At 35.8% G+C, this 24784-nt stretch overlaps 1 protein-coding gene across 1 annotated transcript in view; it reads left to right on the top strand.

Moving 5' to 3' along the window:
* DNER (delta/notch like EGF repeat containing) overlaps positions 1-24784 on the top strand; it is a gene marked incomplete at both ends in the record, with an annotated part of 118400 nt that overhangs the window by 77572 nt on the left and 16044 nt on the right. The window contains 4 exons of the mRNA XM_084267208.1: positions 2219-2372; positions 5374-5487; positions 15162-15386; positions 23714-23836. Of these exons, the coding sequence (XP_084123334.1) occupies positions 2219-2372; positions 5374-5487; positions 15162-15386; positions 23714-23836 (616 nt within the window). The remainder of the gene's footprint in view (positions 1-2218; positions 2373-5373; positions 5488-15161; positions 15387-23713; positions 23837-24784) is intronic.

Below are 24784 nucleotides of genomic sequence, written 5' to 3'. Positions count from 1 at the left end.
TACTTCTTTTATTAATATTGTTGAGCCAATGACTGGTTGTTGCATTGTTTACATACATTAATACTTAGCATTATGGTAACCAGCTTTCACTGCTTTGAAATGAGATTTTAGTGCAGGCAGAGCCATGGTCTTTGTGTCTGTGTGGACAATACAGACATTCCCCTCCTCTCCCGTTAACTGTTCAGGTAATTATGTACTTTGTATCTTTGCCCAGATCTAGCACAAATCAACCATGAACTTGAGCCTACCTACCAAATACAATACCTCTCTGTTCTGACAGTTACCTTTGATGGGTTGTTATACTTCCTGCATCTCTTGCTTAGGGATGCTCTTGGCATCAGATTGACATGGATACGTCTGTTCTAATTTTCAGTGTATACACAAGGACCAGAAACACATTTAAATGAGATCAGGACTCTGATCTCTTCAAACAGGGTACAGAATCTAAGTACAATACCTGTATCTTTCCCTGTGCTCTATTCGTGTTCACTTAAAGAAAAAATACCAGTTGTTTTTCATAGTATGGTATCTCACCTTGTTCATCCAGAACAGGTGAGTCATTGAGACAGGCAGCAACCTTGATTTTGTATTAAGTGTAAACTCAGTTCTCCATTCCAGGAGCAATAACAAACCCTTTAAGTCAATAACCTCATTTAGTATAACTGAGAGTTAGAGCAGCTGTGAAGGATGCTGCTGGAAGCATGTTTATGTGCATTCTTTACCTGGGTCCTGATCCTACACATGACACTGTACGATATTGTGTGTGGAGGACAGCACTCTGAACCACTGATCACCGTTGTCTTTAGAGGGCAAAGTGATCTCTGTGCTGCTGTGTCTTTCACCAAGGCAGGAAATGTGGAAATACTTATGGTGTATTTTGGGAACTGTTTAGTTGTTAAATAGAAGGGATTATCTGTTTCACTCTGCTAGCTGCTTTCCTGTGTAGTTCATATGAATTATCTTCAAATTAATTTACTGTGCTATGTGATTATAATAATTTTTGACTGTGTTTTGCTTGCCTGTCTTTCCTTTCTGTTCAGCTACAGCCTTATTTGGAAACCTGTCATTGCTAATGTATGAGATATTCAGAGCTGTTTTGTGAAGAGGCTTGGGCAAATATCAGAACGTGTACAGACTGTACATTTAACAGGGACTTCTGTCATTCCAAATAAACAATATACTCATCTTTTGGAGTTTTGGAGATGTATAATATTAATCCTTGTTTAAGCTCTATTAGAGTAATATCTGTAAAGAAGAACAAAATCTTGGTTTTACTGAGTAAATTCTTTTTATTTGTATGAAGACAATTATTTTCTTTTCTACTTAGGTCACAGCTGTTTATTCATATGAAGCAAACACAAGTAAAAATAGAAGATATTAATCCCATCTCTCTGTTTCTAGATCCATGCACATTCTGTACTTTGCATGGCGGTGTTTGTGCATGGGACAGCTGTGTCCTAGCCCTAACGATCAGGCTTTGAAATGCTTGAGAGTGAGTGATGTTGCCATCTAGTGTTTAATGAACAAGGAAAGTAAGGCATTTAATATAAATATATACTACAGATGAGAGAGCTTTCCTTGCTTCCACTCTTTGAGACTTCCTTGGCAATCTTAACGACCTGAAGATTTTTTTAAAACAATCTCAATTTATTACTAACAAACATATGCCATGTCATGTCTACTAGAGGATTTAAAAATCTTTAACTGGTGTAGTGTCCTTGATCTTTTACGAAGCAGCAAGGTTTGGAGAAAGTGACAAATCTATTAAGAAGAAAACCTATTTTTACAAAATTGGAGAAGCATGTCACTAGTGGAGTGCACCTCTGGGACCCCAGCTCGGCCCTGCACATTAAGGGTGCATGTTTGTAGAAGACTTTGTTGCAGTAAATCTGCACATTGCTTAGTCTGACAATAATTCCAGTAAATAAATGTAATTTAGGGAATGGAAGAAAAATGCATAGTGCTTTAAACATTATGGATCTGTTCTCATCCTCCTTGTCTAGATGAAATTACCTGGAATCATGAAAAGTTTTAGCTAAAAAAGTTGGTGCAGGTTTAGTATTTCAACAAGCAACTTTATGCAGTTAATGTACTTAAGGCAGCTATTGTTGCTGTGAACAGACAAAACAGCAAAACCATATTTCTCTTCAGTAGAGTATTCAATGAAAACATAATATTTGAAAATTCTTTGGGAAGTACATGTCTTGTTTCCTTTTAGGCAACTTTTTTCTGTGACTGTGAGGATGAGTATCGGGGTTCCCAGTGTGAAGAATTCGATGCTTGTCAGAGCCAGCCTTGTCAGAACAATGCAACCTGCACCGACGTGGCACAGAAACACGATGGGAACAACTTCACCTGCAGCTGCCCGGCTGGTAGGTTTTGTATAACACTGAATAATACATTTTCTGTTTAACATTCGGTGCATATCTTTTGCAGAGCAGTGAACTGTGCAACTTCAGATACTAGGAAAGAAGGAAAGTACAAGATAAAAGCATTTTTTAAAAGGCTGTGGAAGATTCTTCTTCTGTGAAAAGTGTCATTGAAAGCACACATCCAAATCATAACCTCATGAATGAATTATTCATAGCAATCAGGACTTTACCTACTAAGAAGAGCTGACCAAAATTTAGTTTATATCAGCTTTTCTTAATTTCTTTTTAATATAGATTTTAAGTATATATGATAGCTAATCTTTCAATATACATGCTTTCATTGTATCTAGTGAATATTTGTCTTCAGTTGCACCAATCAAACAGAAGAAAATTCCCTCCATGCTGTTCAGTCGTTAGATTGTTCCTCAGAATTAACTAAAATTTTGGGGTTTTTTTAATTGAAAAACTAAACTGAGTAATTTGTGGGTTTGATTGATGAACAAGCATCTGAGTTCTCTGAAGTTATTTTAAGTTGGCTCAGTTAGGAACAGTAGCAGATCATTTTTTTTTCTCTGAACATTGTGATGCACGTGTTAATTTCTGTAATACTGGTAAGTTGATATTAGAGAGAAAGGGAACTTACCTGAACAAGAAATAAAAATTTAGTGAAATAAAAAAATATTGGAATATAACTTCAATATAAAATATATTCAAATTCTTTAAACTTTTTACTTAACTAAAATGTTGTATATGAAAAGCTTTAGGGGGGAATATTTAGATAATTCTGAAGTGCTTATTGTCAGCCTAAAAGTGTTTCCACAAGGAAAACAATATTTTGAAGTTGTACAGCTAAGTTTTACTTAGTAAAATAAAGATACTTCGTGCTTATATACAAGACTCTAAAGGTATTACTGCTGTTGTTACACTTAGAGCAGGTCTGTGATAGTTTCTGTTTTTGTTGGGAAGTTACAAATTATAGTCCCTTGATATGTGAAGAAATATTAAAGAAAATTATAAGAAAGAGTTTATCATAGATATCTCCATATGCAAATTTCAGAAACATCTATATGTGTGTAGGATTATGTTTCCCAAAGCTTGATAGACGGCAATGCTATAAAGATAAATATCATCATAAAATGAATAGGTGTGCTGATTGGTTTTATGACTGTATGACACTTCTTCCCCGCCCCGATTGCTTAGTGCCTCTTCGTTTGGAGCATTTGTGACACATTTGCTTTGAAATTCCTAATTCATATTCTCTTTTAGATGGAAAAAAAAACATGCCCTATAGATGATAATAAGATGGGACATTTTTATTTTCATAAAACTGACATAAAGTATTATCTCTGATGAGTTTTCCTGCAAGGTATAATGACAATGGCAGGAAATGACATTCTTGTAGCAAGCTTCAGAGGAACACAATAATTTTTGCCTTTCTATGCCAGCATGGTTTTGGATATACATTAAATTCCAGTGTAATTTTTAAGTTTCACAAATGTGGTAACAATTTGAAGATGGAAAAATGTTTAAATGATTCATAAAAATAATCAGCTGAATGTAAGAACTTGAAAAACTATGAAGTCTATAGATGAAAAAAAATCAGTCGATGTAGTCTTCTATACTGCTTTATTGCTGCTTTTTAAAATTTTGTGTTAATTTGAGACCAATTAGAATTATAGAAAATTCACTGGTAAGTGATTTTTTTCCAGTGGACTCTCGAAGTGCCTTATTCTGGTCATCAGAACACAGTTCCGGTTTTTAACCTCACTGTTCTCCAGTTTAGGTGATTTATGGGCATAAATCCATATATAAAAGGCAGCAGGATTTTTCATTTCTGAAAATAGTATCATAATGTAGTTCTCTATGGTATATAAAACCAGTAAGGTACACAGACAAAGTCATATGGATCCTTTGCTGTAGTAGTGCTCTTGCAACTCCAAAGGTAACATTCTATTTGAGAGTTATTTTGTGGTGGCATCAAATATGTAAGTATAAGCCTGTCCAAAAAACTTTTAATTTGGATTGCACAAAAAAAAGAGAATTATTTAATCAAAGTAAGAAGGGGTTTTTTTGCTTGTTTGGGGTTTGTTTTGGTTTGGTTTTTTCCCTTCTCTGTGTAAGCAAAATCCTTGTCCAGGCATGTCCTCTATCTCACCTTAAAGTCTTTGTCTTAGACACCACTTTGTAGTAGTTATAGTAACGGTGTCACCTGCTCATAGTTTACCAGTCTTTAATACCAGCTGTGGTGTTAAACATGCTTGTTATGGAAGATATTCCTTTTAAAAAACAAAATGTTTTTGTGTGCAGTTTTGTCTTCAGTCATGCCTCAAGATAATTTCTGTGAGGTAAATAAAAATTAAAATGGGGAATTTGTGATGTTTTCTAAGGAATTTGTTTGGAGTGTTTAACCATTTAGACTGTAATTTATAAGTTCATTTTTTGGGGATGTGCTGTAGACACCAGACATATGGAACAAAGGAAATGTATTGTGAAATAGTACAGTACACACAATCTGTAGCTTGTGAATTTATAGGAGTTTATTTGGAAGAGTTTGCAATTGTGCTGAGCAGTTCTTCACAGCTCCTACTTAAAATAAACACTTTTTGAAGCCCAGAAGTAGGAGAGAATGACAGTCATTCAGCATATGCACAAACAATTCATAGTGTCAAGTCTTGTTTAAAATCTTGTGAAAGATTATTGACTTGAGATTCAAAATGTATTTGAAAACCAGTCAAAAATTACTTCTTTTTTGGTGCTGATGAGGATCTGGCACTAACAGCAATTATACCAGTGCTGTCAGAATATTACTCCTGGTAAAATACAAGTGATATAGTCTCTAGAATTCCACTACTTATATTTGTCCATTTTATAAGAAATTAAAAGATTGTCCTGGATTCTCTTTCTTACTTTGGTTAATTTTATTCAAGAAAACCTAGTAAAACATTTAGTGATAAAACCTTATTTTTGCTATATTTTCTGAATGTTGTTTGCTGTTTTATAGGTTACACTGGCGAGCTCTGCCAGTCAGAGATTGATCACTGCATCCAGCAGCCATGCCAAAATGGAGGTACCTGCTCATCCAACATCAAGGGATTCAGTTGTCGGTGTCCAGAAGGTAAACAGCGAAGACCTATCTAGTACTTCATACAAATTGGTGGTGTGGGAGGTGTACTTAGTCTAAATTTTCAGTTATGCATTCTTACATATATATTTTTAATATTTTAAAAATTGTGCTTCAGGCCACAATTTTAAGCAGAAAAAAAAAAACCCAGATGAGAAATCTTAGTGTAATCAGCAACAGTATATAAAGTATAGTAGGAGCTTAGTGTTTCAGTGTATATGTAGTGCAGAAATGTTCTCCCATTCTCTGGCACCTCTACAGTAGAAATTGGGCTCCAGTATTGTGAGGAAGTTGGATCTGAGGAGACTTAAGGTGTGGTCTGATTTTTGTGCTGTCCAGTAAATGGCTGAGAAAAGATGCCTCCCTTGTAGTCGTGCGTATTTCTGCTTATGGGTCAGTTAGCTACTGCGTGTAAAAACGATAACTCAAAGCTAAAGGATTTTAACCCCCTGAAGTTTTAATTCATTCTGATTTCTATTTGGACCTATTCCTTTCTCTACATGAAAGCCTTTTAGTAATCCTCACTGGTGAACACTGTAACTGTAACTCTGTGCAATGAGGACACCACAATGCTGAAGTGTATGTTTTCGGAATGATTTGCTGACTGGAATAGCAGATGCCTAAATTGCTCATAAAAAAATAATACCAGGAATGAAAGCTCTCAATTATAAAGCTTTCTATTAGTTATTTATAATTAAGATTATGACCTTGAACTAATTAAATTACTGTTCTTACTTGATCTGTGGTTGTTGCTGTTATTCTGCCAGCACCTTATACCTGCTCTAAGGGTACAAGTCTTTGACTGATCTGGTGGTATATACTTCCCTAATAATTAAGTTTATTTGTAATTTCTTTAGACTGATTCCTTGCTCTTCTAGAGTACTAGGCTTTAGTGGGTGACCCACTTAACAGCTGTGTCTGCAACACTGATGCTGACATTTTGACAGCAGTGCAGATCTCGCATTTGGAAGCATTTTGAAAATTGTTTGCCTTATAACTAATAGCAAAATGCAGTGATCAAATTATTAGACTTGGTGAATAATTGACTTGTGTTTTTCTTAGGAAGTCTGTTCAAGGATCTTCAAGGACACTTTGTAGGAAAAGTTCCCAGTAGTAAAATACTTGGAAAAATAGCTGCTGGGATTTTTGGTTCATTGAGAACTGCCATATTTGTTTCTCTGTATGGTATACCTTAATTGCTTGCTCCTCATGACCTCTTAATGAGTACGCTGACCTCTCAACTTCTCTCCTACTGCCACTTGAAGTGCTGGCCATGGGACAGGGTTACTGCTAGGTTGAGGTCCCTAAGTGCCACATCACCCTCCTCTGCTGTGGGTGTGCTGTGGTACGGTGCTTGTAGCATAGCTCTTCAGTGCCCTGTGAAAAGCCATTCATGCCTGGGGTACTGTGTGGGGTTGGGGCTGCACTCCTGCTCAGGGAGCTCATGTCAGTGGCAATTAGCCTGGGAGTGGGACAAGCTGCCAGCTCCTCCTGCCCTGCAGGCCATAGCACGGCAGCAGCTAGCAATGCTGCTCTTTCAAGTGTGAGCTGGCTGCCCCAAGGGCCCTGCACCATTCCTCTGTGCCTTGTGGGATACCTGGAGCACAGGTCTGGGAAACCTTCCCTTCATCTCCCTCCAGAGCTGTGCTTCCCAGAAAGCAATGGAGAGGTTATCTGATGGGCCACTGCTTGATGTGTATGTAGCGTTCTTACTGAGTGCAGATTTGCTGCTGCAGGAAAAAACCAAGTTACCTTTGCTTCTCTTTGTGTTTGGCTATCTTTGTGTTATGCCACTTGATCTTACAGTCTTGTTGCCTGGTGTGTTTCTTGAATATTTGTGCTCTGCTCTTTTCTTTTCCACTGATCCATATTTGTGTGTGATAAGTTTCTAATTGTTTCTGTTGCGTGCTCTGTTTTAAGCAGGTCTGTCTTGGCACTGTCATTGTACTACCTCAGTGTTTAGTCTGTTTGCTTTACTATTCTTCCTTCTGGGCACACTAGTACCATTTTCTCAGTATTCTGGTTCTTTTGTTTGTTGGTACTTCGGTTCTTACCATGTGTTACAAACCTGTGCTGCTTTTCTGCTTGGAGTCTTGAGGTTTTCTGTGGTTTCTGGATTTTCCTTAAGGATACATTGTAGGTTTTGACCCTTCCAAAGGAAAGGAAAAAAAGTTCCAATTACTTACCAACTTCAAGAATTACCTTTCTGCTCATAGACTTTGTTAACAGGCAAACACGCTTTTTTTGGGTCACCTGTCTGAAATTTTGTGTTCAGAGTTACCAGTTCTAGTGTCCCAGTATTCCATGGGAATATTTCTATGTTTCCAAGAACAGCCAAGTTGTAGAGTGAGGATAGAACTGGGGGAAGAGCTGTTACTCTCATTGCTTATGTATAAATCTAACATGCTGACATGGTCTAAGTGCTTTCAAAAAGCGTGGAGACAACACAAAAAAGAAATTCTACTGAACTCTACATTTAAAATACTTGTTAAAATCAGTTTTCTTACATTGACTTATATAATTATTAGCTTTTGGAGGGGACAGAAATTTCCAGGAATTACTTTCTGGACTGCCCTGGGTTGCTTCCCTTAGAAAGAACAGTCTTGTACATGCCATATCAGATTCCCAGACCCTTGGGCACAAGACAGTAATTCTTAGGTTTGCAGAAACAAATGCTACCTTGTGTGTACAGTTGCTCTTCTTGAGTGAGCCTGTGATAACTCAACAGCTGCCCAAAGTTTCTCTCTGACCCTCTAATAAGTGCCACTGCTTCAAAGAATAAATGCTTCCCATGAAGTTACATAGCTGTGCTTCCTACTCGTGCCCTCACCCTAGAGAGGGGAAAGTGTTGGTGCCGAGGTGACACAGTCTACCTGCAAGAGCCAGCGCTTGCGCTTTGGAGAAGCCTAATGGTCATATTGGGCAATAAGGGTTGCAGTTCCATCTTGTTCTGGAAGATCTACTAATGCAAAGAAGCTCAGGAATTCAGATGTTTCCTGCAGGGATCAAAAGGGTTTATTTAACAAAATATATTGTCTAAATTTACTAATGACTGCCTTTCCCATGATTCTTATTTCTTCTTCTGAGGTATTATCCTCTCAGAAGTGCATATTTGAACTTTTGTTTTGAGTTTTGAAGAGTTTTGGTTAATTTTGTAAATACCACACAGGATAATTAATGGAAAATTGCAGATGCAATACCTTGCAGACTTGCTCTTTTTAGCATGTTCTCAAATTTTCCACTAAAAACCCACCAACCCTACCAAATACCCAGGTTAGGTTTCTAATTTAAGTGAGGTCATTTGCTCTGCTGCTATTCTCCTGCTGTGCTTAATAGTAATTTCTTGTGGAGAAGAGGCCTTTCTTTCTGTAGTGCTAATTCAGCACAGAGGGGGAAAGGTAGCCAAGGAGCTTATATATGTGTAAAGACTAAAATACTGGAGATATAATACAATTTGGAAGAAAAGAATAAGAGAAGATGGAAAATATCACAAAGGGAAAGGAAAAAGATGGCAGAAAAAGAAAAGAGATGGAAGCAATGAGGAATGATCTCAAGACTGTGCATTACTTTGAGAAATGAGATCTGTGGTTCATGAAAGAAGCATATGATCATTTATAGAAGGTGAGATACGAGGCATGGAAAAAAGCAGCCTAGATCAGATATGAACATTTCATGATCATTCTTTAGATGATTTTACTGTCTTAAGAGTCCTTTAGTAAAGAAAACTTTCTTATTCTTGCAGATTCCATTTTCTGTGTGATGTGTTGTAGATTTTAGTGTCTAAAATATGTCAGAAAATGAACTGCTTATCTGAAGTCACATATACTAGAAAGAAAATTGGATTTTTTTAACTGAAATTCATAAGAACTGAAGAATTTATTGAAAGTTTTTACTATTATTGTGAAAAGGATGTTGTGCTTACAATGGGGTAGGGATCTTTAAACATTAATCTTTAATGTTTCATGATAATAAATATTTAGCAAATATTGCTTTCAAATGATCATGCAAAAGATATTCTAAAACCCTACGTGTAATAAACATCTGCAACCCGAACATGGATATTTGAAATTTACATTCAGAATGTTTCCATAAATACCTATATCACTCTTAAATATCTCCCCTGATTTTCTTCTCCTTATTGTAATGCATAACATACTAATGTATTGACATCAATATTAACTTACATTATTTGATTGGCATATTGCTCATCAATTTATAAACCAGGTTACTTAACTTCTCAGTGACTTAAAGAAAATTATATAAATTCTCAAAGCACCCTGAAGTGGCATTTAAAATACAAATAATACTTAGAAATATAAAAAAGCTGCTTCAAATAAGCAAATGTAATTGCAAGAAATGTTTCAGCAATGGAGAAACTAGTTATCCTTACTTAGGTAATTATTGAATTCATTGAAATCTTTGTTAACAGCTTGGGTTTTTTTTTAAAAAAGTGTATGGTGATTCCCTGCTTGTGTGTGAGGAAATGCAAGTCTCTCAAGTTGTTTCTTACACACAAAACTTTTGTAAAGTTGATAGAATGAAAGACTTGGTATTTATGTGTTTGTGTATATGTGTATATATTACATATTTTAAATATTGGGGAGCCTTTGTTAACTTTGCACATAAGATATTAAAATAAATTAGCAGCGATATATGATTTTGAGCAAAGCCACATAATAGAGCAAAGTCCAGATTAGTTAATAAAACAAAGAAATAAACTTCTGTTGCAAGAGGTTTCTGAAGTTCTGTTACATGCAATGCTAATGTCTAATAATGTGTGCAGAACTGCATTCAGTGCTATAGGAAAACATTAATCTTTGATAAAAAACAGCAAACATGCAGCTGAGCAACCTCATGCTATGCAGAGGTTACCTGTTCTGACAGAAGTGGCAGAAATCTTTTTGTTCAAATCAATATATTTCTGAAAAAATCATCAGCAGTAATAGATTTCATACCCAGCCTGTAGAAGGAGATACAGAGAAAACAGGCTTTGATTAGGGGTTCAACATAGAGATTACTTGAAATTCACATTTCAGTACCGATTGTATTTTACTTTGACTAGCTGCAGGTAGCTACAGCTAGGCAACACACTGAGTGTCCTGAAATACCTGCAGGTATTTCTGGAAATACTGGAAATCAGCAACTTTATGAATGCTCTTATTGTTGTTTCTATGGCTCAAAAAATAGAGTAAGACAGATTTAGAAGATGCTAAGTTGTGATTCATATGTGTTGATTTGCAATAGCAGCTAGAAAATTCACATTGTCAACAGGAATTTTAATTGACTGGGAGAACAGAAGTTATTTCCCTAGATTAAGAATAGTTTAAATTTCAATGTCTTCACTTTTTCTGGGCTTCATTGTTCATGTAAAAGCCTTTTTCTAGATTATGTCTTGCAGATGTGATCAGATGTGATTCTAACTTCTTTAGGTTTATGCACAGTAAACCTATTTATTATCTTGATTCCAAGAAAGTGGGTCACATACAGCTGTTGCATATGGAAGATTTCCCAAGGTTACTGGTGATTAGAGAAGGCAGAATTCTTCATATTACCATAAGAGAGTTTAATTTACCTGAAGAACATTTTGTTGTTAATTAAAAATTTTTATGGCTGTTTAGTTTCTGGTACTTTCTGCTAATGTAATATTTTTACCTGGCATCTTCCCAAATTGCTCTTGTTTTTAATAGACTTCTCAATGTTTTAATGGGTCCAGCCCATTAGAAGTTCATCTTTATCCATAAAGATTTAGCTGGGGTGAATTTCAATCAAAATCTTACAACTGCATGTTAATGAGTTCTTCTTTCCTTATGATGAGTATTTTTTTTCCCTTTACAGAATGCTGGTGAAATACCATCAGACAAAAGAATTTTCTATGGGGAAAAACAATAAATTTGCCTACATTTCTTCTAATATTTATCCCTGTAATTCAAATCCATAGGTTTTGTAGTCCTGATTCCTAGAAATTCAGACTTATCTTTTCACATTTGTGTAGTTCTTGGAATTATGTCTAACATAACATTCAGACAAGTTGATTGTTCCACAGACTGCATAAAAAGAAGTTTTACAGTACCTTCAGAAAATGTTTAACTTCCTTGATTTGTGCATGACTCTCTTGCTTTCAATAGCCAAATAATTAAAATCCCACCACAATGAGAATTCTGCCTTTTGTCCAGAGCTTTTCTACCTCTGGAAACATTTTCTGATCTAGTTTCTATCACTGCCCAGGAGGACAGTAGCAATATATGAAGAATGTCACCTGACTTAATACTTTTATTCTTCTTGACAACTAGCCAAATGGTCTAATCTGTGTAACTACAAATACTGTATTGTGGTTTTAGCAGTATAACTCTCTTCTATAATTGCCTTTGCCCTTTACCTTCTGAATTTGTATTCTGCATTTACGTTCTTGGGTAAATTTTGCATTCAGACTTTTTCAAGTCACCAGTAGTCCTTACATTTCAGTTATGTCCCTGTTCCACCAATTATGACCTAGATGCAGGGATGGTTTTGTGTTAGCTGGCTGAAGAATGGTTCAGGGGATATTTATCCGCAGATAAATAATCCTGACTTTTTTTTTTCCTCCAACATTTGATTCTGTTTTCAATGAATACACCTCTAAATTTATTAATTGCATTATTTGCTTTGAAAAGTTTTATTGATATGGACATTCAGAAATGCCAAAATAATGGATCTTCAATTCAGATATGTAACCAACGCTGCTTTGTGTATTTTCAGATATTTAACTTGTACGTAAGATTTAAACTTCCAGAATCAACTAAACAGATCTCACAGTGCAGTCAGAGCGAGCACAAGGGCAACATGTTTTAGTGTATTTTAAACCTGCATATGTTCTTGAAGTGCTTTGTCACTTGAAACATTAGCCATCTGCCAGTAAGCTGCTCTTTGTAGGAAGATTATTGCAAAGGTTGTAGCGAAGCAGCATTAGTGTCATTGTGTGACCTAAGATCATTTTGATCCTTTTTAATCCGGTTTCAGAATTTAGTGTAGAGATTTCACCAGACTCACTGGCTGATCTTTTGCTGGTAATAGTTAAAGACCTTGCAGATTCTTTTAAATCCATCTGGGATTTTATGATAACAGTACAGGCTTTTTTAATTTGTCAGCGAACTGTTTGGTTGTAGAACCGATTCTTTTCCGTTTCTGATGGTAATGCTGTTATCACCTGTTGGAGAAACCTCTAAGATAAGATTCCACAGTATCTGTTTTGAAGCTCTCCCTCTTCAACACTGGCATGCAGGTGGTCCTGATAAAGCCCAGAAAGCAATCTGAGCCAAAGGATAGCAAATGGACAGGGCAGAAGGGTCTTGCCTGTTCTTTCCTGGTCTGTGGCTGAATTATTTGTGAATAAATTGTTAAAAGTTGAAGCCATAGTTTGTTTCTTTTTCTTTTTACTTTTTTTTTTTTTCTCCAGTTGGGTTATTTTTTTTTCTTTTTTTTTTTTTTATCATTCCATAGTATGTGATTTATGAACATATGAGGGAGACATGGATTTTTAGAATCATTTTTTCTGGGACTAATATTTTGAGGATGGTCCTGAATTTCTGCCACCAACAGTGGCCAAGGATATCCTGGGTTTTTTTAGAACTCAAAGAGTAGTTGTGGGCTTTCCATCATTTTTTAGTTACAATATTCTAAGTTTTGTTAAATCTCTAATTCTCTGAGTACATCACTGTAGTACATGGTATTTGGGGTTATGCTTCTTTAATATCAGTTTCCCTCTCTTTCTGATGCAGTTCAGTGAGCCTTTGTGAATCTATAAAACATGAAACATGTAGTGTGTCTCCTTGAGGAAGTCCTCAGGATATTTAAAATGAATTGCCACTGGTTTGTTTTTTTTTTTCCCCTTCCAGTGCATGCTGGAAACTTTAATGTCTTTAGGCTGATTATCTCAGCCCTCACTCACTCTTCCAGTCTTGGAGCTCATTCAAATTGACAGGCTATGCTCAGTTCACCAGATCTTTCTGGCTCAGGTTTTCAACAAATCTAATCAATTGAGAGCAAACTGTAGAAATTAAACCTTTTAGTAAATTTTGCAGATTTTTTGTTATGCTTTAAAATGTAAATTAATCTATTTCTTATGTGCTTTCAGAGCTGCCAACTCCAGACTTGCTATTTATGATTGCAGTGCTAGAACTGTGGTTAAACAAAGTTACAGTTTAAGTCACCTGAATGTGAATAATGAATAATCAGAAAAGAAAGAAAATAAAAATGCCCTGAAACTAAGAAATATTTCTTGGTTAATTGTACCTTGCTTGAAATGTGTAATGACATTGTTTAGAACAAAAATATTTACTGAGTCAGTAAAAGATAGTGAAATGCTGTGAATGATGTACTGAATACGGTATTTAGTCTCGCTTTCGGTATTCATCATAAGCTTTACACAATATAGGGGTTCAGTTCCAGCACATGAACAGCTTTTAAGCCAGCAGCAAGATTTTATAGTTACAGAAACTACAGAAAGCCAAAAATCTGCTTAGTTTCATCAGGGATAATATTTCAATATCAAACGTCAATCCAAAGTGTCACTTGCCACTGTTTTCGTGCTCTGAGTCCCTGGCAGGCTGCTATATAAGAGACATCCCCATCTTGATTCTTTCTCTCACCATCAGGCACATTTTCTAGGTTTTGCTGTTTATCTTTTTCTCTCTAATTAAATATTCTTCAAATCCTAAAATGTTTTTTCAGGCATTTATATATTTTCTTTGGTGTCTGAAATGATGCTACAATCTCCTGGGTACCAATGGAAACTTCATCTGTTCCTTTCCTTTTAGACTGGCACAACTGCAGTGGTTTTCACTTTCTGTTAGAATAGATTAGTAAAGCTGGCTTGCTGAGTCTTGAGTGGAGATGGGCCTGATTTGCTCCTAATTTCTCATTCTCAGTGATTACTGTATTGTAATGTTAAGAACTGTTCTAGAATATAAGATATTCCAGGGAACTTTCAGCCTGAAAAGCGATAGCCTGTGCAAATGGACCAAATACTCCTAAAAAATAATAATTAGAATTTAACGGAAAGGACATTTTGTTCTCTTTTTGTGGAAAGGTGCCAGAATTTGAACATGCTTTTGATTTTAGGTACAATAACCACACATTGTGTTATGTATATGATGTATGTGTATGTATAGATAAAACTACAGTTGCACTGTGTTCAAACATTCTTTTCTACATTGATTAAATCACTGCAAGAATATCCTTTTCTTTCTAGGTGGTGTTGTTTCAATAAATCATTGTATTTTATGCTAATAAGAAGTATGCTCTTGCAAAAGATATTATTTTAAATTATTAGTGATTGTTATTCTTAACATACACATTAACAGTAATGAAAAAAGGTCAGGTTTTACTTTTCTTTTTTTTCCCCAGTCTGCTCCCAATCTGTGGATAAGCACTGTCAGTTTCAACAAATAGTTTTGCAGTTCACTAACTTAATAGTATGATACTATGATTTTGCCTGAAACTACTTTTATCATGCCATGTTAATGGATAAAATTAGAATTTTATACAGACAGGAATTCTGTATGTTTGTGATTTTAACAGAATTAAAAATTAGGAATGTAGATATATCAGTGGGTTAGTTACAACTGGCTTTAGTTATTAAAATTGCAGGCATAGCAGAATGATAACTTACTAAAACTGTTTGTCTATTTTAGGATTTTTAGGAACCTCTTGTGAAGACAAAATAGACCCTTGTGCATCCTCTCCCTGCCAGAACAATGGCACCTGCTATGCAGACAGACTTGCCTTCTCCTGCAGTTGTAGTCCTGGATTTACAGGACCTACATGTGCCCAGCTGATTGACTTCTGCGCTCTCAACCCTTGTGCACATGGCATTTGTCGCAGTGTCGGAACCAGCTACAAATGCCTCTGTATCCCTGGTTTGTACCAAACAGCTACATGTTTTGTAAATCTACTATTTTTATATCTATATTCCACCTATAGTTTAAAATGACTTCTTTTTTTTCTCCCGGTGTATAAACCACATTGAACAGATGTTCTACCTGTTTAGAATAATCATAGGAATCCACACATTTGCAAAATCAAAAATTGCAGAGTGAGCAATGAAAATACCCACTGAGATCCATATGGCTTGGTTGATATCTGCAGCTGTATAGTCTGCAGGATAAATCTTCTTAAGGTGAGGTATCAGTGTCATTGGAATTACAAAATTTGGTAGAGAGAATGGAAACTTCTTCCTGCTGCTTTGCCTTGCAGGTATCCTACCAGTCACAAAGGTTTTGCCTGAAATAGGCAAGTAGTGGCTTCAGAGCAAAACAAAATATATTTTCATTGAAAAGAATAAGCTTTTAAGATTCTGTAAGTTTCTTCTCAGTGTGTTTTGATTTTTGGACTGAATATACTTTTAGTAATAGACAACTGCTTGCATATTACTTACTGCAGTTACAAAGTTTGTGCACGTGTAAGACAATTGTCCTGATTCAGAGCATTATGCAACAGTGAAGTCTGTGCTGACAAACTTTTATAATCCTTGTTGAAAAAAAAAAAGTAATTTTTAAAACTCAGCTCAGTGAGCAATCTGAACTCCTCTAGCCTGTCCAGTTTTCTTATATTGATTCTGATAGGTCTGAATTTAACTGGTGCAGAAAACACTAACCTTCTGTGCATTTTGTGTTGAGGGTTTCTCCACCAGAATGGGTTAGTTTTATTTGTGGATATGGGAAGTTTGAAATTAAATCTACTTACGCAGCATTTTAAGAAGGTGTCAGGATTAATAACTTCTATTTATAGACATAGAAAGGACCATCAGAAGCTATTTTTAGAGAGGTACCTGCTAATGACCAGAACCTAGTAGAAATTCGTGGTTTGGATTTCACAGATGTATAATGAAACTGCATCTTTCCCTATGAAAGTGATATGCATGGCCATAGAAGTGTTACCTTATGATTAATTTGATGTCCAATAGGTGTGAATTTATACATACAGGATCATATGAATCTCATGTAAGACCTTTTAAACTTTGAAACATATGAACTTATTTAAGACCCTCACCCCAACCCCGACAAAACAGCCTCCATTTTACAGTTTTATGGGCAGTTTTTCAGGAGGCATTCTCAATTCTTCAGCTTGTAACTCTCCAGAAACCAAATGGGAGGTAGATTTTTGTGGCAAGATAGTTCCAGATACTTAAGTGACCTCAAATGTTTTCAGCTCAGATGTTTCCATGTGGGCAGTTTTCATCTGAACAGAAGGGCATAATGTAATGCAGAAGAGTATTTTCTAAACATGTGGTTTGTTTTATATGTTTCCAGAGTTGATGATGATAATTCGTTCATTAAAAATGTTCAGTCTTCCCTTTTAAAGTGTTTAATTGCTTTGCTGTTCGTTTGCATAATAGAGGATTCCTTAGAGAAAAGGATTGGGTATTGAGACGAAGAGCACCAGGCCTAATCATATTTAAATAGAGCTAGCATGTATGTCATATTGAGAGTGCAAACTAGAATACCTATCAGTCAATAATTAGTTCCATGTCTGACTAAATCTTTCTGATTGCAGGTAGTTGAAATTGCCAGGTGCTGTTTTCCTAAATTCATTTTTAGAACAGCAAATTTATTAGTCTAATATTTATCCCTTCAGTTTGCATATTATTCTCCTCACCCAACCCGTGGAAGAACTAAATAGCAGAGGGAGTAAACAGGAAAAAATGCTTGAAGTTAAAAAAAAAAGCTGAGACAGGAAAAATGTCCTCAATGTGTAGGACTATGATAGTTACTTGATAGCATCGATCTGTTCCTTGACTGGTTAGTGAGTGTTTTGTTAACTTGGTTGGATTTGTAGGTGAAAACTGCTGGTTTTGTAGCTATTGACTGGTACAAAAAGTTAGGACATAGCCAAGAAAAATATCTACAGAGGGTGGAGAAGCTATTGATACTAGGAGCTACGTACCACTGGGCAACAAGGAAATGTATAATTATGTTTTGATATTTAAGTGTTATTTAATATATGTTTGAAATAACAGACTGAAAAAAATCAGAGATTGATGAAGAGCATTTTATTAAGACTACCAATGCTGTTTATGTTGTGGGGAGTTCTGAAAAGAATCATCAGGATTCAAATGCTTTGAATTGTAGCAGTCAAATGACAAGAAGAGATATTCTACCTTTGTAGAATCTTTGTAGTGATGGGAAGATAAGTCACCAGAAATCTGAATTTCTAAATTAGCATAAACTACTTTTCTTCTAAATTTCTGGGATCTGATTTCTGGAGTATTTGGAGCTGTCCAGCACAAGGGCTCTTTCCAGTGTCATCCATGGTAGGAAAAACTTGGCATTTCTTTTTCCAAGTAAACCAGGAAAGCTTTACTGGTCTTCAGTATGCTCTTTTGCCTGTGGTTCAAAAAAACCCCAACAAACCCAAACCCCAAACCACTAGTTAAATATTACTGGAAAAATAATGGCTTTTACTTCTGAATTTTGTCACCTAAACTTGACTAGAAGCTGTTGATTAGGTTTGCTCAAATTAATTCTGTGTCTCTTGGGACTTCAAAGTAGTCTCAGACCTCTCATGTTATGGAAACTTATTTTCATTTGAATAATATTTGTGCTTTTAAAAGTAAGCTAGATGAGAAGCCATAGAGGTTGCATTCTAGACCATATATAGCAGTTCTTTAGTTGAACTCCTTTGTGTTGCTCCATGTATGAAATTTAATAAGTATTAAAAAAAAGAAGTATTTTTTCCAAACCGTTTGTACACTGCTGTAAACTTTACTTTTAAAAAATCACAATCAGTTTTCAAAGGGGTTCCCTTTGCAAATAGCAGTATTTGTTTCATGTGGAGGTGAAACTGAAGGCCAAATTATGTGAGCTTGTCATTAAGCTGTTGGTAATTTAAAAACATGGATAACTTATATCAAAGATCATTAGAGCTGCAACCAAGTCATAGCAAGCTAGGAGTAGCCACAATCCTTTGTTCCTTTCTCTTGTGCCTTTTAATTGTTACAAACATATCATTATGTGTTTCTTCAGGGTTTTTTTTTAGGGCATAGCGGTAGAATTTATACCAATTATTTTCAGAGATTTTTCCCAATGGGTTAAAGTGATAGTAGATAAATGGGAGTCAACTTCTGCATAGCTCAGCATTTAGGAGGTATCATAACATGCACTGGTTTGCATAATTACTGTGTGCAAGGCAGAGGAGAAGTTTAACTTGAGGATTCCTAAGTTGCAATTCCTTAAACTCCCAAAAGTAATAACTATAGGACATGGCCTAACACATTTTTGGTATCTCTGTCAAAAAAAGAAGTTTTATAGTGTGGATGAGTTAAGGTATATTAGAAGTCTGAATTCTATTTATAATTTTGCCCACAGAGACTTTGCTGATCTCTGTAACATTACTTGTGTAAAATCTGTGTGCAGTTTATTAGCATTACCAAAGGTTAATAATAAACATACTAAACTACATAAAGATACTATCATACATTATCAGGAAAGAAAAAATCTCTGCCTCTTGACCCCGAGACTTTCTGGCTGTCAACATTGGTGTGCCAGCTCCTAAACTATGGATGGCTTTGTACAAGAGTCCTCATTTTCCCTGAATTTCTATATATGTTTTAGCTATATTAACATTATGTTTATTGAATTATATTTTATATTTTAGAACTCTCTCCTTTGCAGGTTTTGGGGTTTTTTTGGGGGGTGGGGGTGGCAGTGATTTTTTGTTTGGGTTTGTTTCTAAAGTAGAAACTGCCACATATTAAAAAATAAGTGTTCAGCTCTAGATTGCAATGGGGTTTTTTGTTTGTTTGGGGTTTTTTTTTGAGGTATTTGATGGGGGTATAATTTATTACAGTAGCAAAGCACTGCAGAGTTTTGCTTATATGTGACCTGAATGCCATCCGTCCTTTATGCGCTGTTTCTACTAGCAGACATAGTGTCAGCTGGATTTTCATCTCTGTTACTTCTGCCTCAAAAATTAAACAAGAGAAGAATTTTAAACAGTTCCAATTAGCCCAAAGTCTGTGCAAGTGTCCTTGCTTGGTAGGCAGTTTGGTTTCCATGCTTTTTTGGCTAGCGTACAGATTTGAAGAATGATAGATGATGGTTATTATATTTGCATACCTGCACAATTTACAGAGCATGCACAACCAGGCATTTATTACTAATTTCTTGTGTGTGTGTTGTCTTTCATTGTGGGCAACATTATGAATAACTTCTATAATCTGATAGCTTGTATAGAAAACCTAATATGTATAAGTTAACTCTGAAAGTAGTCCAACATTTTTAAATGTTCCCATTCCCAAAATGGGGGGAAATGTGTAAGTTATTTCCAAGTTGAATAGCCTTCTTCTTCAGATGCCTGCTGAGAGAGACCTGCAGAATTCACACCTACCTTGTATTATATGTGTGATTTTTCAATTGCACACGAAACTTTATATCTTTAATGATATACTTACCCCAATGTTTAAAACTTATGACCTGACCCTTTACAGGTACCAAAGAAACACAGTGTTTGGATATTAGATTAATAGTTTGTGTCATGTGTTTTTTTGCTTACAACATGTTAAAGATCTAATCCTGATAAGAATTCTAGTTTCTGAAGCCAGTGGGACCCCTCTGTGTCTGTTCATAGAACGTTTATTTAGTCCCTGAATCTCAAAGCAGTTTCTTCCTCCTCTTAAACCTTTTTTCTCTTTATGCTCCATTATTTTAATAGAGTTGCTGTTCTAAATTTCAAATGCAGATATCTAATATATTATTTTAAATTCTTAAAGTCACAGCAAAGTTTTGCATTTGGCTTTCTTAAAAACGTAAGAGGTCTTTATTGATTTATAAAGGGAGAAAAAGCTTCTCCCTCTCTTTTTTGTTAACCCAATAGTGCAGAAGCCATCAAGAGTTTGCACTGCTGTATCTTTTACTCTGTCAGCTGGTCTCACAGGCTTTGGCAAAACACAAGGCATCTCCTCATCTGCCTGCATGACACACACTGTGTGCTCCCTTTTGTGTTTTCTCCATCTGCAGTTTTTAATATAGGCACGTGCAGAGAGTTTACTGTGTCTGTACCTGTCTGAAGCCCAGGCCAGAGAGCATCAGGCACATATCCTGGCCTCTTCTAGGCAGCCTCCCTGTTGCTTAAGAAAGAGAAAGAAGGATTTGGGAATACAAAGAAGAGTGGCAACAGATCTGTTTCTGCCTTTGTTAAAGACAGAAGGACAGTTGTGTAGAGGGAGAAGAGGTGATATAAGGATGTTTTTATTCTAGGTGTCTTGTTAGGTTCTTAGCCTCTGAACAGAGCACATCAGAATGAGATCATCATTAGCAAGTTCCTCTTCAGTTCATGAATATACTGTTGTCAAAGGCATATCCAGTTTCTAGTGACCTGGAAAAAACTGAGTAACATTAGTTGCCCTTTTGGAAGCTGCAGTGCCTGATGTTTAGGACACGGCATCTGGAGAAGAGCTGGTCACGTAGATATTGTTTCTTTCTGAGTATGTCCACAGAAATGTTTTACACCACAAGAAATGAAAATAACTGCATTTGGCAATGCTTGTGAATGTAAAAGCAGAACTGTAATGTTACTAGAAAGAGAGGAAGCAACTATACTAGAATCTGTTATTCTGAAGTTATCAATGAAAATGTCTCATGTTTCCATCTAAATTCTTTAACAAAGGTATAGAAATTATTTATGGGGGGGTTTTAAGATATATTTATGAATTCAGTATAATACATGGTTTATAGAGCATTTAATATATATTTTATATATATATATTATATATATAAAACTTAAAGGATATAATTTAAAAGCAGTAATAAAGAGATTTTTTTGTTGGCAATGATATGGTGCCTTTTGACTCCAAGAGAAGAAACTCACCTTTCTGTCGGGTGCCTGGTCCCAGCACAGAACTTTCTTCTTCACAGAAGCTCCAGCAAGGGGAAGCGGCTGGCACCGGGGTGAGGACGATGAGGGTGGAATCGTGTGTGGGCGAGATCTGCCCTCTCGTGGAGAGAGAAAATATCTTTCCCTCACTGTGTGCAGTGTCTGACAGCGTGGGCTGCCTTAACTCTGAGGAGGCGATACGATAGTTCATATTGATTTTGGAAACCAGACAGTTATTCAGTCCTGATATTCCCTCTGTTCCCTTTGAAAGGTGACAAGTGGAAAACGTTTTTCTAAAATTATCTAATTAAATCTGTGTTCAACACTGGGAATCTCCATATGTTTTTCTTTTAAGTTTTCTGAATTTGTCCATTTGTATATTGGCTACAGATGTTACTACGTAAGGATAATTCCCTTCATCATAAGTTAGATAAACTCCACCATAGGTTAATAAGAAACCTCATAATATTTAGCGTAATTAATCCTGTATTGCTTGGCTAATGACTTTGGAGAAAGTGGTTCTGGAATGTTTCTTAATAAGCTTCTAGTCCAACCATTTACTATGAAAAGACAATCCATGGTAGGGGTGGACAGAGTGTCCTGATGTATTAACACACCCTGACATACCTCCTCTCTACGATGGGTCTTTGTGAAACAGTGTTCTTCGTATGAAAGCGTGTTTGAAGCTGTCTTTTTCAATGTGCACTATTGACCTTCATCAGACTGAAACCTCAAGAACATTGAGAGAAGTTGACAAATAGAGATGAGCTTTTGTTTAAAACAAATTAAAAATGTCCCACTCCACATTGAATTTAATACCAGAGAAGTATAAAATACCAGCCCAATGGAAAAAGGTGTGCTGTAACCACGGCATGCAAAGTCTCTGACATTACTCTGTGGGCAATAGTATGGGCGAGAATTTCTGTCCTTTGTATGCCTGGGTGAAGAGATGATGCTGTGGTTTCATGAAGCTAAACCATCTACTAAAACATCTGAAGTGATAATTTGTGTTAGTTATCCAGTCAATTCAGGTGATGTTAACTGCATGGGCTTTGGTTTGCTTAAGAGGGAGGTAGGCTGTGTAGCTGGCAGTTGAAGAGATGTAGAAAACGCAAAAGTTTGTTCACTCCAATATTTGCTGTAATTTCCAGGAAGACACAAGCTTTAGTAGAAATATTTTCACTATTTGTATTTTCAAAAAGATAAGAAAGTATTTTGTTTAATCTATTAATTCTGAATCTTCCCTTAAAGAGAATTTAGCTAATTATGAAGCACTCCCTCTGCCCCCAGAGAGGGGGAAACAACTGTTTAAAAAGGTCTGAGAAAATTGCCTCGTACTTTTTTCTTTGGTCAAACACACTACCAGTTTTACAGTTCTTGTGTGTTACAGCTTGTCTGTCAAGGAGAAAGCAGTGGTTATGCTGCAATTAAATTACACATTGTTCTTGGAGTTGGAAAGCCCCTAGCTTAAGAAAGGAAAAAAAAAAATATCAAGAGAGGAGAAGCTTTTCATGAACTAAAATATAACCTGGGTCTATTGAAAAGGAATTAAATACACTTCTTGGTATCAAATAGGATAGTCTGAATGACTCTTTGTATATAGTATTGAGTATACAGTGTTAACAGGCATACATTTTAGCATTGCAGCTAGCTTTTTTCCCTCTCTTACACTATACTAATTAATGTAGTTACTTAATAGGTACTACTTTGACCTAATAAACTATATCTAGAAAGTAAACTCAACTGTTAAGACTAATAATTGTACATCACACTAAAAAGAGAAAAGTGCTATTTCAGCTGGATTAACTCCTTATTTTTTTACTTCACGATACAGACTACTCAGTGGCCAATAAGTGATCTTTTAGCTTTTCTGTGCCACTTTCTCTGCCTGGATAATCAGGCCACAAACCTTAGGAATACTGTAAAAAAATTATGTATCTTCATGATTCTACAATGTTTTGACATTGAACAGCATTGAAGTTAAAGAACTACAGCTGTAGAATTATCTCCATTTTGATGATGAGTGGCTTGGATGCAAGGATCCAAAAAATCTAGGAGATAGATACGTTGATATTAGTTTATTCCTTTTTACAGACTGTGGGTATTTGCCATGTTCCTTCGTGCTTATGGCCCCACTGTGGTTTATTGCAGGGACAGTGCCTGGGGCTTCTCTCACAACACTGTGCTTCCAGGAGTTTTTTGGTAATTTTTACCTGGTGGCAGATGTCCTTAAAAATCTGTGTCTTCACATGTATCTCTCTGCACAGTGTATTTCATTTGGCAAGCAGCTGCTCAGATAATCATTGCCTAATTGTTAATTTTTACCAGGAAGTGGTTCATAGCTTTTTTTTTGTTCCCTCTTTGGGTGATTTAGGTTACCATGGCCTTTACTGTGAAGAGGAATATAACGAATGCCTTTCTGCACCCTGCCAGAACGGAGCCACCTGCAGAGACCTCGTCAACAGCTATGAGTGTGTGTGCCTTGCTGAATATGAAGGTAGAATGGGCTTTGACTCATCTTTTTTGACTTGTTCTATGTATTTCTTGTGGTAGTTTCTGTTATAAAAATACATATACAATATTCTCCATTGAGCAGAGACAAATCCCACCTGTAAAGTCAATGGAAACAAACTTCAATGTACATCTTGATTCCATACTCTTTATTCAAATAAGTAGTTCAGATTTAGCTGGTCTGTGAGGAATGCATGTCCTTGTCTGGTAGTGACAAATGGCTTCTCTCTTCTTAGGTGTCCTTTTTTCTGCTGTTTTTAAGAAGTGTTAGAAAATGACAAGTTTTTAAAAGAAAACATAACTTAAGTAATTATTTTCATCCTTTATTGTTAGGAGCCATTGCATGGAGCACATTCCAAACTATTTTTTAATTTATTTTCTCCAGTGAAGTGAGTTAAAAACATAGTAATAAAATATTAATCTTTGAAACAAATTAGCACAAATGAGCAAAAATGAATGTTTTATGCTCATCATTTAAGATGTTGTGAAGCCTGGAGACAGTAGTAGGTCTGTGGTGCTTTCACATGTTAACTGCAGCTATTCCTAGATATGTTTGAATGGAATCATTCTTTGGAATTTCCTCAGTAATTTATAAAATAGAGCAGAAAAGTACATGTTTTTGTTAAACAAAATCTATCTTTCAGTGGATTTCATCTTTATACAGTAGCCTGTATCAGCTGTCTCTGACATGTTCTTATGTGTAGGACTAAAATGATTTTTTTTTATGCATTTGGTTTGAAATCATGCTGTGAGAACATTTTGAATGTAATTTTATCTGTTATTAATATTAGAAATACACGTGCATATTACACAGAGTGTTTTAAGGAACATTACCACAGCGTTTTCTCACTAAGTGTATCAATCATTATCTGTGTCAACGAGTAATGCTGACTTAACAGCTGCTGGGGGCTGAATATGTGTTTCATGCTGGTGA

The sequence above is a fragment of the Gallinula chloropus genome (genome assembly GCF_964237585.1).
Source record: "Gallinula chloropus genome assembly, chromosome: 8".
NCBI lineage: Eukaryota > Metazoa > Chordata > Aves > Gruiformes > Rallidae > Gallinula > Gallinula chloropus.
The sequence above is the reverse complement of the archived record's forward strand: the minus strand, read 5'-3'. Positions and strand labels throughout refer to the sequence as shown.